Source organism: Setaria viridis, chromosome 5 (assembly GCF_005286985.2).
Source record: "Setaria viridis chromosome 5, Setaria_viridis_v4.0, whole genome shotgun sequence".
NCBI lineage: Eukaryota > Viridiplantae > Streptophyta > Magnoliopsida > Poales > Poaceae > Setaria > Setaria viridis.
This window is the reverse complement of record NC_048267.2, coordinates 30,185,761-30,204,234: the sequence shown is the minus strand read 5'-3', so window position 1 is coordinate 30,204,234 and position 18,474 is coordinate 30,185,761. Positions and strand designations below refer to the sequence as shown.

The 18,474-nt window shown below is 46.2% G+C and overlaps 2 protein-coding genes across 2 annotated transcripts; both read left to right on the top strand.

The window, feature by feature from the left end:
• Positions 1-3,656: 3,656 nt before the first annotated feature.
• Positions 3,657-6,173, top strand: LOC117858764 (uncharacterized). The gene is made up of 5 exons (XM_034741891.2): positions 3,657-4,095; positions 4,206-4,616; positions 4,700-4,789; positions 5,634-5,701; positions 5,800-6,173. The coding sequence occupies exons 1-5, from the start codon at positions 3,796-3,798 to the stop codon at positions 5,936-5,938; spliced, it is 1,008 nt and encodes a 335-aa protein (XP_034597782.1). The 5' UTR covers positions 3,657-3,795; the 3' UTR covers positions 5,939-6,173.
• A 6,098-nt stretch (positions 6,174-12,271) lies between these two features.
• LOC117855562 (uncharacterized) lies at positions 12,272-16,726 on the top strand. Its single transcript, XM_034737948.2, has 5 exons — positions 12,272-12,715; positions 12,826-13,236; positions 13,328-13,417; positions 16,165-16,232; positions 16,324-16,726. The coding sequence occupies exons 1-5, from the start codon at positions 12,416-12,418 to the stop codon at positions 16,490-16,492; spliced, it is 1,038 nt and encodes a 345-aa protein (XP_034593839.1). The 5' UTR covers positions 12,272-12,415; the 3' UTR covers positions 16,493-16,726.
• Positions 16,727-18,474: the final 1,748 nt, after the last annotated feature.

Sequence of the window (18,474 nt, the reverse complement as noted above, 5' to 3'; positions counted from 1 at the left end):
GCGATCAAGATGTGGCTTTCGACGACCTGTATGATCTGTGAACCCGGAATGGCATACTACTTGCATGGGTTCTGGGTATAATTAATGGAGATATCCCTGTTGATTCCACAGGACGAGATCCGAGTACTTTGAAGTCCTGTTGATTTCCTTTGTCTTTTGCATCAGTTACGTTGGTTTTTGCAGAGAGCACCTATATATAAGCCATTTTTTTTTAAAAACGATATATAGGCCAAAGCTACTTTTATACTGTTCAGCGTGCGCGTGCTAGCACAATCGATATTGTGAAAATGGATTGATCAAATTCCTTTTTCCTTTTTTTTGGTTAAGTTCTCGATTGCAAACCTGTGCCGATCATATGCCCCGAGATGAAAGATGACAAGTCGTTGGTCTGCAGTCTGCTGGCCGTAAAACCTGGGATGGGCTCTTTGGCCCAACCTACCGGCGGCCTAAGTCCTAACCCATCAAACAACGGGTCGAATTAGTTGATGGGCTGGAAGTAGCATCCAGTCTCCTAAAACCACGGTCGTGGGCCGGAGAAAGAACAGAGATATCAAACTACACAGTCTAAAAAAAGGTAACTGACGGGGGGGCGCGAGTTCATGAGGAGAGGTTCCTCTCCATGATTGCACAACGCCCCCGCGATCGGATCAGTTTACACTTGGAGCTTTGTGTGTGACCTGACTACCTCCAATGTTCCGTATATGATATATCCCAATGGAGACCAGATCACTTGCAAAGGCTCGTACGTCTTGAAGGTTTTCCGGCGCGGTCAGGTACCAAATACCACAGGGCATATGCTACAGTGGTCAACCTAGCAAGGACCGCTGCAACGTTCTTCTTCCCAACGCTGCGACGTTCTTCTTCCCAACGCAAGCGGCGCCGTCCCAACTACTCGCGGAGCCCCAGGTCCTCAAGCTGCCATGCCGGACCAGTGCTGTGCCGGAGAGCTTTGCTTCATGGTAGTGGACTACAGGACTAGGGACGTAACGCGCGGGGCGCGGCTGGGCTGTGCGGGGTCAGGTCCGGCGGCGCGCGGCCGGCCTACCCGCGGGAGCCTAACCACCACTTCATCGCTGGCACGAGCGCGAGGCGAGGGGATCGAAAGACAGAGACTTGCCTTGCGGTGGAGGTCGCCGTCATTCTGGGATTCGAGAAGGTAGCGACCGCTTCGTCGTCCCCGCGCCTCCGCGGTTGGAAAACTTTTGTTCGTGCACGCAAAGGCTACCAAAGATGGCGTAGGAGCATTCCGTTCCACGGTTGTTTCGGGTAGGCGGGAGCCGCTCATCTAACTCCACACGCACCGATTAAATTAGCACTGCTACCGCCACTACTCAAAAGGCTCATGCAGACTTGCCTGATTGCGACTGCTACGTACACCTGTCCCGATTGACCGGCCAGATAGTGGCGTGGTACTGGTACTAAACGATTCTTCGGCGGTCGACTTCACGCTCCATGTCCATTGACACACTCCAATCTCGTTATGCTCCGTGGATTAGAAATATCGATCGGGAATTTGAAGCCGGGCAACTTGCCTTGCCTGTTCCTTTTTCCGGCAGCAGCCCCCACAGAATTCGCATGTCCACAGACGTACAGTGCACTCGGGGGGGAATGAGCTCATGCATGAGCGCGTGTTTGGTTTACCGATCCATCTGTCAAAATAAAATCTCCTGACGCCGAGATCATAGATCTTGCCGTGATCCCAAAGACGGCTTTTTTTTGGCTTTCCATAAGGATGTACAGTGACATATGCATCAAGTTGTTCTTTTTTTAGTCCACAAAGAACTACTAATATAGGGGCTTGCCATGTTGGCAAATATGTTGCCATGTTGTTTCTTTTTCTGCAAAACATAATACAGACGCATGCATTCGTATGCAGGGGCGAATCCAGGCGAGAAAGCCACCAGGGTCAGCTCTATTGCACGCAATGATCATCTCCCTTGTTGAACAATGCTAGGCAGTGATTTTCCACAGCATTTACCAAAGTTCATCGGGGTCAGCTGACCCCGATAAACACCCCTAGATCTGCCCCTACACCTACGCTCAAATCTATAAACGTATGTAAGCACATCCTACTACTATTAGCATATATACTCCTATTAAGGTACCAAAAAATTGTTTTGAGAAATCTTGAGCTCAATGAAATTAGCACAGTCGCATGTAGCTAAAAGACAATAATCTAAACTATAAAGGCATCAAGGTTTCTTTTAAAGCAGGTCCACGTTGATCTTGGTCATCCAGATCTAATTAAATACCCATGTGTATCTCACATGGTTGATGGCTACTATGCACTATATTTAGAAACTATACGTTTGATTTATAATGCAATTAATTACGATTTGGTAATTGAAAAACAGTAAAGTCCATCAACAGTCCTAAAACTTGTTAAGCTATGTCATCACGGTTCCCGAACTTGCAAATTGCATATTTAGCTTCCTAAAGTTAACTTGGGGATCATCCCGGACCCCAACTTGCAAATTGAAGATTTGACTTCCTAAACTTAGCTTCGGGTGTCATCTCAGTTCTCGAACTTTCAAATTGCAAAATTCGCCATCAACATTGTACTAGAAATTCGTATGCTTATTTCATTTGCAGGTGAGGTCCAAATCCTAATGTATTCATACATATTTCAGAGGTATTTTCTCTTTTATATTTTGTAAAGAAAATTGGCCCGAGTGACCTGTACCAGCTACATAACATAGCAGGGTGTCAAAGCCGTAGGCCATGGCGTGAGCTCTGTTCCCAGTCAAGAGCTATGTTTGTAGTTGAGACGGTTAGTCGGTAACGCAGTATGACATCACCCGATTCCTTTATAAAAATAAGAGAAAATACATCTGAAAATATGTACGAAATACTTTAAGACTTGGATGCCACTGGCAATGAAATAAGCATTTCCCATTTGAATTTTCCTTAAACTAAAAAAAATGGATAAATAATATAATTTGCAAGTTTGGAAACTTAAATGACACCCAAAATCAAATTTGCGGTCGGTGAACATCACTTGCGATGCGTGCACAAACCATTTATTTTGCAAAAGTACATTTGAATTTCCCATTTGCGGTTGGAACATCACCTGCGAAATCTACAATCAGCGAGTTCGGGGATAAAAACGACACATCTTAATAAGTTAGAGGACCGCCGATAGACTAAACTCACCGGAAAATTTGAAAGGCAATTAAGTTTGTAACTAATCACACAGGGAAAAAAATCCTATTTCTAAACAACACGTTAGCACCCATTACCGAGATGCCAACACATGGGGAGTTCCCACCACAAAGATCGCATTTGTATATCCCATTGCTGCAAACCGATCTCGTGCCAGTCGTGTCGTGCATTCATCATCGATCCATACAGTAGGCTCCTAGTATCTGTAACGAAAACTTTTGCACGCTAGCAGGCCAACCGTGCGCCCCCGTCGCACTTATTGAGGCGGTCAAAGTCAGAGTGTCAGAGTAGATGTTAGTAGCGCCTGTGCTGGGCTGCTAGCGCTAGGCATGGTCACGCTTCGCGGGCCAAAAAATGTTTATCCCTCCCGCTGAAACGGAATGGTAGAAGAGCTGTGCTGAACAACTCGCAACTACCTCCTGACCCAAATAATTCAATACTACTCCCCTCCATCCTACGCACTGCCGCTCTTATATAAGGTCAGACCATCAAGACTCGGCTCTCTCACCACAGCCCAAACATCTTGCCACAATCCAAGGGTTCCTTTTATTTTTTTTCCCTGTTGCCACATTCACAAAGAGAGTGTTCCGGTAGCATTGGCTCTCACACGTTTGTAAACTCGAAAGCGCAAGGATGGTGAACCTGGTGGAGGCGCAGAAGCCGCTGCTGCACTTCCTGGTCCGGAGGGCCGGGCTGCGGCAGCACACCGTCGATGTCGACGGCGCAGGCACGGTCATCACCTTCTGGGTGCCCAAGGACAAGGTGCCCAAGGAGAAGCCCACCGTGCGGGACGTCACGCCCGGGCCAGCTTCTGCCGATGAGGCCACCAACAAGCTGCCGCCGCCGCCGCCGCCGGTGGCGAAGAATGACAGGCCCGCCGTCGTGCTCGTGCACGGCTTCGCCGCCGAGGGCATCGTGACCTGGCAGTTCCAGGTTCGCCAGCCGTGCAACGACTCGTTTCAGACATCATCCTGCTCATCCTGTGGCTTTCCTGTCCACTACTCATGTCGTAACACACACGCCGTGCGTACGTATACGTGCAGGTGGGCGCGCTGGCGAAGCACTACGACGTGTACGTGCCGGACCTGCTCTACTTCGGGGGTTCGACGTCGCCGTCGTCGGACCGGTCCCCGGGGTTCCAGGCGGAGTGCCTGGCGGCGGCGCTCCGGAAGCTGGGCGTGGGGTCCTGCGCGGTGGTCGGGTTCAGCTACGGCGGGATGGTGTCGTTCAAGATGGCGGAGGCGCACCCGGACCTGGTGCGGTCGCTCGTGGTGTCGGGCTCCGTCGTGGCCATGACCGACTCCATCAGCGAGACGACGCTGGAGCGGATCGGCGTCAAGTCGTCGGCGGAGCTGCTGCTGCCGGAGTCCGTCAAGGGGCTCAAGGCGCTGCTCTCCATCGCCACCCACCGGAAGCTCTGGTTCCCCGACCGCCTCCACAGGGACTACCTCGAGGTATCGTCTTTGTACGTACAGCCTGCAGCTGAGCAGAAGTAACAGACGGATCGACAGTGTGGTTGTTTGTGCACGCATCGCAGGTGATGTTCACCAACCGCAAGGAGAGAGCGGAGCTGCTGGAAGGTTTGGTGGTCAGCAACAAAGACGCCACCGTCCCCGTCTTGCCGCAGGTACGGTTTGGCCACCGCTCCCGTTGACGACCCGTACTAGTTGCCGTTCGCCGGCATGCCACTGTAGGTCGGTGTCCGTGGCCATATTCCGCCGGCTGAGCTGGTCGATACATTTTCCACGAAGCATGATGGCTTCCATTTGAGAATCTTTTTAGCCTGAACTGTGGGAAATAAAATTCCTAGCCGGTGTAAGCATTGATGGTCTTCAACAAATCGCTGCACCTGCACGAGCAAGTGCATGCTGCAGACTGCAGTCTGACTGCGGCGTCAATGCTTCTTCGTGCCTTTCTGAGCTGTGTAGTCAAGCGAAGTGACTGCGCCGGCCCTGGCTGGCTGGCTGCAGCTGTACCTGCTTGCCTGATGAACTGGCCAATCACAGGAAGGGAAACCGGCCGCCCCTGTTCGACGTATAGGCATGGCAGCCATCCCATCAAAGAGCTGGAAATGGCTCACCAGCCACCAACTGGTCCCTAGCATGCCATGAAGTAGAAGATAATGATCCACTACAGGGTGCGCTTGGTAGAGCTCTGCTAAGCAGTTTTTCAGAGAGAAGTGATTATTTGCTGATTCTATGAGGTGATTCTCTGAAATGAACTAAGAGGCTGGGAGTTGAAAAAAACTAGCTTCTCTTGATTCTGTGAAGTAATTCTCCATCTTGATTTTAAGAGTTTATGTTAGAGAATAAAAGAGAATCACTTTCAGCTACAGATACACTTCTCTTATATAATCAGCTCCCATAGAGAATCAGAATCAGATGGAGCTCTACCAAACAGACCTCCGCCCCTACTACTACTATTGCGCCATAGTTGAATTCAATGTTTCAGTTGGTTAATCGACTGTGCAGAAAATACTTCTGCTGTGGGGAGAGAACGACAACATCTTCAACATCGAGCTCGCCAAGGCAATGAAAGAGTAAGCTTGGAAGTTGGAACCTGAATTATTGTTCTTCCAAAAATTAGCATATGTCTTAACAGCTGAGACTGAGACGAGTTTTGATTTGCGCCCTGCAGGCAGCTGGGCGAGAAGACGATGCTGCAGAGCATAAGGAAGGCAGGGCATCTCGTGCACCTGGAGAGGCCCTGCGTCTACAACCAATGCCTCAAGGAGTTCCTCGCGTCCGTCACGGCCACCGAAACCACCAAGCAGTGACGACAGTGTTGGAAATTGTGAGCTATGCGGTCTACCCTCTATTCCTCTGCCTTATCCGTGGTACCGCTCACAATGCATAATGAGGCTAGAGGGTAGGGACCTATTTATAGACTCCACTTTCATATGTAACAAATATTCCATCTGTGTTACGGAGAAATCTGTGTGACTCCTGAACCATGTCACCAACCATGATCAGACAAGTCAGTTTAATGAGTTTAAAATATATTAGTCCCTAGCACACATGAGTGAATCATGTGCCATGATCAGTTATATATATGAGATCAATTCCAATCTGATCTCTTGGGTTAACAACCTGCAGAGCCGATCCTGCAAAACAAACCTAACTCTTCCGTCATGCTGTACCCAGGTCAAACATGTACGGACATAATAAATATTCCAGTAGAGTTGATCTCAACTTATTCTTCTACTGTATTCCAGCACAAACATAATTCCACATTGAGGTGATATATATAATGACCATAATATATGATATGAAATAAATGTTGATAGCCACAAATAAAAAAAATCCAACATCTCCCACTTGGCTAAAATATTTCAATCAGTAACCTGAAGTTCCATGTCTCTAGTATGCTTAGAAAATAATTCCTGACTAAGTAGCTTATTCAGTGGATCTGCAATCATACTAGTCCTAGGCAAATAAACCAAACGGATACTCCTGAGTCTATTTAGGGCCTGTTTGGTTTGAGTTGCTTATTATAAGCAACTTAAAGTTGCTTATTTGGAGTTGCTTATTTTTAGTCTAAGCTGTTTGGATACCCTTGCTTATGAGATGGACATTGTCATATTTGCCCCTTGTGTTGGTACCCTCCAATTTGCCTCCCCACCCTCCTTCTTCTTCCTGCGCTACCCGATCCCGGCGGCGGATGGCGCGGAGGCAGGCGGGCGGCGCGGAGGCGGGTGGCGGGGCGGCAGCGGAGGCGGGCGGCGGCGGGCGGAGGCCGGTGACGGCGGGTGGCGCGAAGGCCGGGAGGCGGCGGGCGGCGGCGGGTGGCGTGGCGGCCGGCGGCAGCGGGGGGCGCGGCGGCCAGCGGCAGCGGGTGGCAGGGGAGTGGTGCTCGGTGACGGGAGGGGGAGAGAGAGAGGAGGGTAGGGTGCATTGAATGAGGGCAAAAGGTGTAAAGTGCACCTTTTACTCCCCATAAGCAACCATAAGCAACCCAAGAGTTGCTTATTTGCTTATAATAAGCAACCCCATAAGCAACCCTATAAGCAAAAGTGATTGGTTCCATAAGCAACTTATTTGCTTATTTTAAGTTGCTTATGCATAAGCAACTCAAACCAAACAGGCCCTTATTACATCACGAATACAATGATACCTACCCTCAATGTGTTTACTTTTACTGGAATTTAGGATCTTTGAAGACCTTGATCGCCGCCATATTATCATAGAAAGTAGTGATAGGTTCTGATGCACTTTCCACGACCTTAAGTGATGCAAGAAATTCCCTTAGCCATATGCCTTCCTTTGCTGCTTCAGATGCAACAATGTATTCAGCTTCCATGGATGAAAAGAGCAACCGAATTCGACTTCCTGCAACATCAAGAAATTGCACCTCCTGCCAAAGTGAATATATAACCAGATGTAGACTTTCGGTCATCCAAATCCCCTTGCCAATCATGCAGCTGAAGATTATGATCGTTAAACATAAAGAATAGTCCAAAGTTCCTTTGACATGACGCAGTACATGTTTGATTTGTTTCCAGTGCTCTTCGCCAGGATTCTTTTGATATCTACTAAGAATTCCAATAGCATGGCTAAGGTCAGGTCGTGCAAATAACATGGCATACATAAGACATCCCAAGGCTGAAGAATAAGGAATACCCTTCATTCTTTCTTTTTCCTCAGGAGTACAAGGACATAATTCCTCACTGAGTTTAGTTCGCTTTACTAAAGGTACAGTAGCAGGTTTGCAATATTTCATAGAAGATTCTTTCAGAACACTTCAAAGGTAAGTCTTTTGTGACAAACTAAGAAGTCGTTTATTCCAATCTCTATGTGTTTCCACTCCTAAAACATAGGAAGCTTCCCCAATATCTTTCATATCACATTTAGAAGACAACCAAACTTTTACTTCCATCAATGTTACTTTATCATTAGAAGCAATAAGAACATCATCAACATATAAAGATAGTAACACAAAGTTGCCACCATTAACTTTAGTATATATGCAATGATCACCTTCCATCATTGAAAAAACCATATGACGTGATAGCATTATCAAAAAGAATGTACCATTGGCGTGAAGCTTTTTTAAGACCATAGATTGATCTATTTAATTTGCAAACCATGTTTTTATTTCCTTTCTCTCCAAAACCTTCCGACTGTAACATATATATTTCCTACTCCAAATGCCCATTAAGAAAAAGCAGTTTTCACATCCATTTGGTGGAGTTCAAGATCATAATAAGCCATCAAAGCACTAATAACACGAATAGAAATAAACTTTGCAACAGGAGAAAAATTTTCCACAAAGTCAACACCTTCCCTTTGTGTAAAGCCTTCAGCAACAATCCTAGCCTTATATTTTTCCACTTGACCTGCTGCATTAAGTTTCCTTTTGAAAATCCATTTGCAACCTATGGGCTTGCGGTTGTTTGGTAAAGAAATGAGTTTCCAAACTTATTTTTCCTCATCGAGTTTAATTCTTCCCGCATTGCTTCCACCCAAAGTTTTGATTTTGGACAACTAATGGCCTCAGTGTAAGTCTTTGGATCTTCCTCTAAATCTGAGATTTTAGAGTGCACTTCCCCCAAAAACACATAATAATCATCTAGATATGATGGTGCATGTATATTCCTCCCACTTCTCCTAACTATGTTAGTGTTGGGAGTTTAGTTTGTGTCTCCTTCCGGGGTATAATTTTCCTCACCACGTGCGTTAATTCCAGATGTATCCATCTGTGGTTCATTTGGAGTTGCTAGTAATTCTACCCTTGCTCGCTTAGCACGGCGAGGTGTGTGCTGATCTAAAAAAAATTGCATCCCTACTTTTCACCAGTTTATCATTTTCAAGATTATAAAACTGATACCCTAAAAATTCTGTAGAATAGCCACTAAAAATTCCTGATGTGCTTTTGGGTTGCAACTTACCACGATAAGTATTTGGAACTCTAATCTGAGCATTACAACCTCAAACAACTAAATGGCGAAGTGAGGGTTTCCTTCCGGTCCACATTTCATAAGGAGTGATTGTAACAGCTTTATACGGTGAATGATTCAATAAATAGATAGCAGTATGTAAAGCTTCACCCCAAAAGAACAAAGGGAGATCATAATATGCCATCATTGATCTAACCATATCCATAACAGTTCTATTTCTCCGCTTGGCTACGCCGTTTTGTTGCGGAGTGTATGGTATAGTGTACTGATGTATAATTCCATGCTCTTTACAAAAGTCATTTAAAATTCCTGAAGTGTTTTCTCCCCGATGATCAGTTCTTAAAACCTTAATTTGTTTATTCAACTGCTTTTCCACTTCAATTTTAAATGTCTTAATTGCATCAAAACCTTCCGACTTGTGTTTGAGAAGATACACATAACCATATCTAGAATAATCATTCGATGAATGTGACAAAATAAACTTTTTAACCTTTAGTGGAAGTAGACATTTCACCACAAATATCAGAATGATTTATAGCAAGAGGTTCCTTAGATCTTTCCACCTTTGAAAATTGTGCAGGGGTCATTTTACCCATTATACAAGCCTCGCAAGTGCCAAAATCCTCCCACTTAAAGTTTAGAAATCTAGAATTAATAAGCCTCTTAATTCTATTTTTTAATATGTGACAAGTCATAAATGCCATAAATAAGATTCCGAGCATGTATTCCTATCATTAGTATTCCTCATTGTAGAGTTATCTTCACCAACTAAGCAATCAATGCTGTCATCTTCTAATAAATCATCAAGAAAATAAAGGCCATCATGACGAACACCGGTATGCACTAATTTCCCATGGAGCAATATTTTAACTCTTCCTTTTCCAAATAGTATATCATATCCAACAGATTCCAACTAAGAGACAGAGACTAAATTCCTTCTCATGCTAGGTGAATATAAAGTGTCCTTTAACAATAACTTTCCTCCACTAGGGAGGTTTAGGATATAATTTCTAATTCCAAGTATGTATAGTGACATATGCATCAAGTTGTTCCATTTTTTTAGTCCACAAAGAACTACTAATATGGGGGCCTACCATGTTGGCAAATATGTTGCCATGTTGTTTCTTTCTCTCTTTTTTTTTGCAAAACAAAATATGTTGCCATATTGTTTCTTTTTTTTTTGCAAAACATAATACAGACACGTGCATTCGTATGCAGGGGCGAATCCAGGCGAGAAAGCCACCAGGGTCAGCTCTATTGCACGCAATGATCATCTCCCTTGTTGAACAATGCTAGGCAGTGATTTTTCCACAGCATTTACCAAAGTTTATCGGGGTCAGCTGACCCCGATAAAGACCCCTAGATCTGCCCCTACACCTACGCTCAAATCTATAAACGTACATACGCACATCCTACTCCTATTAGCATATATACACTCCTATTAACGTATAAAAAATTGTTTTGAGAAATCTTGAGCTCAATGAAATTAGCACAGTCGCATGTAGCTAAAAGACAATAATCTAAACTATAAAGGCATCAAGGTTTCTTTTAAAGCAGGTCCACGTTGATCTTGGCCATCCAGATCTAATTAAATACCCATGTGTATCTCACATGGTTGATGGCTACTATGCACTATATTTAGAAACTATACGTTTGATTTATATTGCAATTAATTACGATTTGGTAATTGAAAAACAGTAAAGTCCATCAACAGTCCTAAAACTTGTTAAGCTATGTCATCACGGTTCCTGAACTTGCAAATTGCATATTTAGCTTCCTAAAGTTAACTTGGGATCATCCCGGACCCCCAACTTGCAAATTGAAGATTTGACTTCCTAAACTTAGCTTCGGGTGTCATCTCAGTTCTCGAACTTTCAAATTGCAAAATTCGCCATTCAACATTGTACTAGAAATTCGTATGCTTATTTCATTTGCAGGTGAGGTCCAAATCTTAATGTATTCATACGTATTTCAGAGGTATTTTCTCTTTTATATTTTGTAAAGAAATTTGGCCCGAGTGACCTGTACCAGCTACTTAACATAGCAGGGTGTCAAAGCCGTAGGCCATGGCGTGTGCTTTGTTTCCAGTCAAGAGCTATGTTTGTAGTTGAGACGATTAGTCGGTAACGCAGTATGACATCACCCGATTCCTTTATAAAAATAAGAGAAAATACATCTGAAAATATGTACGAAATACTTTAAGACTTGGATGCCACTGGCAATGAAATAAGCATTTCCCATTTGAATTTTCCTTCAAACTAAAAAAATAAATGGAGAAATAATATAATTTGCAAGTTTGGAAACTTAAATGACACCTGAAATCAAATTTGTGGTCGGTGAACATCACCTGCGATGCGTGCACAAACCATTTATTTTGCAAAAGTACATTTGAATTTCCCATTTGCGGTTGGTGAACATCACATTTGAATTTCCCATTTGCGGTTGGGAACGTCACCTGCGAAATCTACAATCTGCGAGTTCGGGGATAAAAACGACACACCGTGATAAGTTAGAGGATGGCCGATGGACTTTACTCACCGGAAAATTTGAAAGGCAATTAAGTTTGTAACAAATCACATAGGGGAAAAAATCCTATTTCTAAACAACACGTTAGCACCCATTTGTATCTCCCACTGCTGCAAACCGATCTCGTGCTAGTTGTGTCGTGCCTTCATCATTGATCGATACAGGGCCTATTTAGCAAAGTTTCACGCAGCTTTAGAACCTCAAAAACAACTTCGTTCTAGATTTTTTTCAGCCAAATGATTTTAGATCCAACAACTCCACCACAGATCTGCTCCATGAAAATGGTGGATCTACCCCCAGATCCATGGATTTGGTGGAGCACCTCAGGGGATGCACCACGAAATCAAATTTGGTGTAACGAAATCAATTTCAGGGGGGTGCACCACGGTTGGCTCCTAGCATCTGTAACGAAATTTTTGCACGCTAGCAGGTCAACCGTGCGCCCCCGTCGCACTTATTGAAGCGGTCAAAGTCAGAGTGTCAGAGTAGATGTTAGTAGCGCCTGTGCTGGGCTGCTAGCGCTAGGCATGGTCACGCTTCGCGGGCCAAAAAATGTTTATCCCTCCCGCTGAAACGGAATGGTAGAAGAGCTGTGCTGAACGAACTCGCAACTACCTCCTGACCCAAACAATTCAATACTACTACCCTCCATCCTACGCACTGCCGCTCTTATATAAGGTCAGACCATCAAGACTCGGCTCTCTCACCACAGCCCAAACATCTTGCAACAATCCAAGGGTTCCTTTTATTTTTTTCCCTGTTGCCACATTCACAAAGAGAGTGTTCCGGTAGCATTGGCTCTCACACGTTTGTAAACTCGAAAGCGCAAGGATGGTGAACCTGGTGGAGGCGCGGAAGCCGCTGCTGCACTTCTTGGTCCGGAGGGCCGGGCTGCGGCAGCACACCGTCGACGTCGACGGCGCAGGCACGGTCATCACCTTCTGGGTGCCCAAGGACAAGGTGCCCAAGGAGAAGCCCACCGTGCGGGACGTCACGTCCGGGCCAGCTTCTGCCGATGAGGCCACCAACAAGCTGCCGCCGCCGCCGCCGCCGGTGGCGAAGAATGACAGGCCCGCCGTCGTGCTCGTGCACGGCTTCGCCGCCGAGGGCATCGTGACCTGGCTGTTCCAGGTTCGCCAGCCGTGCAACGACTCGTTTCAGACATCATCCTGCTCATCCTGTGGCTTTCCTGTCCACTACTCATGTCGTGACACACACGCCGTGCGTACGTATACATGCAGGTGGGCGCGCTGGCGAAGCACTACGACGTGTACGTGCCGGACCTGCTCTACTTCGGGGGTTCGACGTCGCCGTCGTCGGACCGGTCCCCGGGGTTCCAGGCGGAGTGCCTGGCGGCGGCGCTCCGGAAGTTGGGCGTGGGGTCCTGCGCGGTGGTCGGGTTCAGCTACGGCGGGATGGTGTCGTTCAAGATGGCGGAGGCGCACCCGGACCTGGTGCGGTCGCTCGTGGTGTCGGGCTCCGTCGTGGCCATGACCGACTCCATCAGCGAGACGATGCTGGAGCGGATCGGCGTCAAGTCGTGGGCGGAGCTGCTGCTGCCGGAGTCCGTCAAGGGGCTCAAGGCGCTGTTCTCCATCGCCACCCACCGGAAGCTCTGGTTCCCCGACCGCCTCCACAGGGACTACCTCGAGGTATCGTCTTTGTACGTACAGCTTGCAGCTGAGCAGTACTGCAGTAGTAACAGACGGAACGACGGTGTGGTTTTTTGTGCACGCATCGCAGGTGATGTTCTCCAACCGCAAGGAGAGAGCGGAGCTGCTGGAAGGTTTGGTGGTCAGCAATAACGACGCCACCGTCCCCGTCTTGCCGCAGGTACGGTTTGTCCACCGCTCCCGTTGACGACCCGTACTAGGTGCCGGTCGCCGGCATGCCACTGTAGGTCGGTGTCCCTGGCCATATTCCGGCGGCTGAGCTGGTCGATGCATTTTCCAGGAAGCTGAGAATCTTAGGGGTGTTTGGATCTTTAGTCCGGACTAAAATTCACGTCACATTTAATATTTAGAGGCTAATTAGGAGGAATAAACATAAGCTAATTATAAAACTAATTATACGGATGGAGGCTAATTCCCGAGACGAATCTATTAAGCCTAATTAATCCATCATTAGCACATGTTTACTGTAGCACCACATTGTCAAATTATGGACTACTTAGTTTTAATAGATTCGTCTCGCAAATTAGCCTCCATATGTGTAATTGGTTTTATAATTAATTTAGATTTAATACTTCTAATTAGTATCTAAACATTTGATGTGATAGGGATTCTCGGAGTTCTTAAAGAACTAAACCGGGCCTAGCTTGAACAGTGGGAAATAAATTTCCTATAGTATTAGCCGGTGTAAGCATTGATGGTCTTCAACAAATCGCTGCACCTGCACGAGCAAGTGCACGGTGCAGACTGCATTCTGACTAAGGATGGCAACGGGACGGTTTGGGGGCGGATATCCGCGGATTTCGGGTCTGCGGGTTTCGGTTTTGGTTTCTAGTTTTTTCCATAATTTTTCGGGTTCGGATACCCACAATATCACGGGTTTGGAGTGGGTTTTTAAAATCACCCGTGGAGCTCCATCGGGACCTCAAAATCATTCAGCCCACTAAAAGCCCACTAGCAACCCTACCTATATAACATGACAACATCCTTATCGGCACAACACACTTAGCACTCCGCACCCACCCAGGCCACCTGCACTCCTCATCTCCCTGCTCGCTGCCGCGATGGCCACCCGCAGCTCCCGCCCCTGGCTCCGCCGCCACGCCGCGGTCGTCGGGTCCGCGCCCTCGCTCGCGGCCGATGCCGTCAAGGAGGCCTTGGACGAGGCCGGCCTCTTTGGATCCGCCAGTGCCTCGCCCAAGGATGCCGCGGCGGACCTCGTGGGCGTCGCGGCTGCCGCGCTCATCCTCACACTGGTCCGCCGCAGGCGCCGTGAGAGGAAGGCGCGCGAGGACAGCGATGCTCGGATCCCAGACGGCGTTTCCATGGTGTGACGGCCGGCTCCGATCTATTCGGTTTTGTTCGTTGTACGCCAGCAAAGTCTACTAATCTCTAACCTCAAGATCGATGTAACGAGAATTCGAACAATGGGGAAAGTTGTTTCTTTTGCTCGATTTCGCGTACATTTCTCTGACACTTTGGTGCAAATTGAAACAGAAAATCCTGATTTTGCTTGCACCTACTCTGCAAATTTTGGATATGAATAAATTTTGTGGATGAACTTTATTGCTTCGGTTTGATAATTTATGGTCTTGACATCAACAGGAATCCTATCAGAAAACGAGTGCGTGTCATGAGTCATGATGACTGAATAGTTTGTTCTGAGCTCGGCTCATATCACGGTCCAGAGACGTGCTTTGCAAGTTGCCGGGCCTCCTTGCTCCATGGATGGTTGCGCATGCACAAAGTCCTGTAAGCCTCGGCCCGCGCAGCTCGCGAGCCTCTTGAAGTCTAGTGGAACTAGAACAGGTTTCGATTCCGGGGGTTTCCATTTCGGGGATGAATTTTCACCTGAATTGATGTTCGAGATGGATTCAGATTTTAGGTTCGAATTTCGATTTTAGGTGCCCGACACTCCACCCGATTCAAAGCCGCCTGTTACCATCCTTAAGTCTGACTGCGGCGTCAATGCTTCTTCGTGCCTTTCTGAGCTGTGTAGTCAAGCGCAGTGACTGCGCCGGCCCTGACTGGTTGGCTGCACCTGTACCTGCTTGCCTGGTGAACTGGCCAATCAGAGGAATGGAAACCGGCCGCTCCTGTTCGACGTATAGGCATGGCAGCCATCCCATCAGAGAGCTGGAAATGGTTCGCCAGTCACCAGTTGGTCCCTAGCATACCATGAAGTAGAAGTTAGAGGTGTTAGGATACGAGCTGCTAAACTTTAGCAAGATCACATCGGATATTTAGATGCTAATTAGGAGGATTAAACATGAGCGAATTACAAAACTAATTGCATAGATGGAGTCTAATTCGCGAGACGAATCTGTTAAAGCTAATTAATCCATCATTAGCAACAATAACCATCACATTGTCAAGTCATGGACTAATTAGGCTTAATAGATTCGTCTCCGAATTAGACTCCATCTATGCAATTAGTTTTGTAATTAGACTATGTTTAATACTACTAATTATCCAAACATCCGATGTGACAGGTGCTAAAGTTTAGCGGGGTATCCAAACACCCCCTTAATGATCCAATACAGGGTGCATTTGACAGAGTTCTCGGAGATGATTCTGCTAAATAGTTTTTTTAAAGAGGAGTGATTCTCTGCTAATTCTGTGAAGTGATTCTCTGAATTGAATTAAGAGGCTGGGAGCAGGAAAAAGTAGTTTCTCCTGATTCTGTGAAGTGATTCTCCATCTTGATTTTAAGAGTTTAATCACTTTTCAGCCACAGAATCACTTCTCTTGTAGAATCAGCTCAATAGAGAATCATAATCAGATGGAACTCTACCAAACAGAACGTATAGTATAGTAGCCCATACTACTACTATTGCGCCACACTTGAATTCAATGTTTCAGTTGGTTCGCTTCTCCCTCATAAGATGAAACGCTTAAACGGCTGTGCAGAAAATACTTTTGCTGTGGGGAGAGAATGACAACATCTTCAACATCGAGCCCGCCAAGACATTGAAAGAGTAAGCTTGGAAGTTGGAACCTGAATTTTGTTCTTCCAGAAATCAGCATATGTCTTAACAGTTGAGATGAGTTTTGATTTGCGCCCTGCAGGCAGCTAGGCGAGAAGACGATACTGCATAGCATAAGGAAGGCAGGGCATCTCGTGCACCTAGAGAGACCTTGCGTCTACAACCGATACATTAAGGAGTTTCTCGCGTCCGTCACTGCACCGAAACCACCAAGCAGTGACGACAGGGAATTCGGAAGGATTTGGAATTAGTTTGATTGTTTGGTCGCCTACGTTTGGAGACAAGCCACGAATGCCGATTGATGTCACGAATGTCTCCACAAATCTGTTGCATCGCTGTTGTTTGGGACGACTTGTGAGCATGAGCCTAAGTACAAGAATAGACGCTTCCCGCCTTTGTACTAGTTGAGTTTGATTAATTGTCGTTCAAGATGAACATGCTACTCTACAAACAGAATTGCATTGCAAGGATCAGAGGTTTCGGTAGCTTGTTACCATGAAATTGGAGTTGGAGCGGGGCTCCTATCTGGCTTCCGGAAGCCGGATAGGAGCTATGACATGATCCAATTTGCGCACGCCTATTGCATATTGTGGCCTGCAGGATAGCTGGAGGAGGAGGAGGCATCACTCGCATCAACCATGACCCGCAGCCTGCAGGACGGCAGGAGGAGGGAGGAGGCAAGCTAGTAGCACGCACAAGGGTACAGGCCTACAGGTAGGCAACGTGTGCTGTTATTTAGACTTTTGTTGTGATCTCATATATTCAAAATATCAAACTAATATACTTAACATTTTAAATATTAGATTCATTCAACATTTTGAATAAAGTATTTCAACATTTGATTAAAAATGTTGAAGTAGTGTACTTAAAATATTGAGATAGACTATCCAAAATGTTGATTTTTAAAAAATGGTAAAATATATTCATATTACATTAATTCTTAGCAAGATAGTAGTCAAACGGATTCAAAAATGAATTTACGATTTGGGAGAAAAAATAGTTCGAAGTTTGAAATCCCATAGAAACAGCCACCAACTAGCAAATCATGCCTCGTTGGTCAACGTGCACCGTCAGTTGGGCGCATGCATGGCCTGGTTATTCCGACAGCTGTGTGGTTGAGAAGAGTTGCACAGAGTAGCTTAAGGGGGTGTTTGGTTTGAGTTTAAGCAACTTATTTGCTTATGCAACCAAACATCCTTACTTATTGAGTTGCTTATAGAGCTGCTTATTTTTAGCCCATAAGCAACACAAGGGTTGCTTATGGAGCTAAAAGGTACTCTTTACCCCCTGCCCTTATTTATGGCTGGATGACTCCCTCTTTGTCTCTCTCAATTATTAGGGGCAAACATATCAAAAGTAACCTCATTTAGGGCCTGTTTGGTTTGGGTAAGTTGCTTATTGTAGTTGCTTATTTTTAAGCTCTAGGTGTTTGGTTTGGGTTGCTTATCTGCATTAAATGAGGCTACTATTGACATATTTGCCCCTAATAAGTACAGGCCATCCCATTTCAATTATACCCCTAATAAGTACCCTGGCCCTTAGCGCCAGTTGAATTTGGCAGGAGCTGCCTGGCCCTTGGCGCCAGATGAAGTTGGTGCCAATTCCAGGAGCTGGCGCCCAGCATACTGTATTTGAGTTGGCGCCCAGCAACCTGTTTTTTTTCGGAGTTTCTTTTGGCTGCCACGGTGCTGGGAGCTAAATTTTTTATTCAAATCAAATGTTGTTCAACATTCTACAAATACCATCGTTACAAAGCAATAAAGCTACGATCTATTTTTCTGTATTTCCCTCGTTTGCCTGTCCGGAATTCCCCAATGTATGCATTTCCTTCAGTCCATCGGCAATCCAATCCCTAAATTGGTTCATATCCTGATCTTCATCCCCGTGTTGAGTAGTATCCACATTGTTTTGTGATGACAATGCATCCGAAGGCGCCACATAGCATTCATTATGATCCGTGTGGCGTCCCGCCCCCCTGGGGCCGGGCCCGCTTACACCTGGCAGCTCTCTAGGATATCAAGAATTCCCTCACAGACCAACACAAGTCTTTTCTGCGCACTTTGTCCTCACTCGTGCGCACCTGGGAAGAACTTCCCGGTCGGTCACCCATCCCGAAATTGCTCCGGGCCAAGCACGCTTAACCCCGGAGTTCTTTGAGGATGAGCTTCCGGAAAAGAAGTTGCAACTTGTTGGTATGAGTATTCTATCAATCCTATTAAGTCTTGGGCCAGGA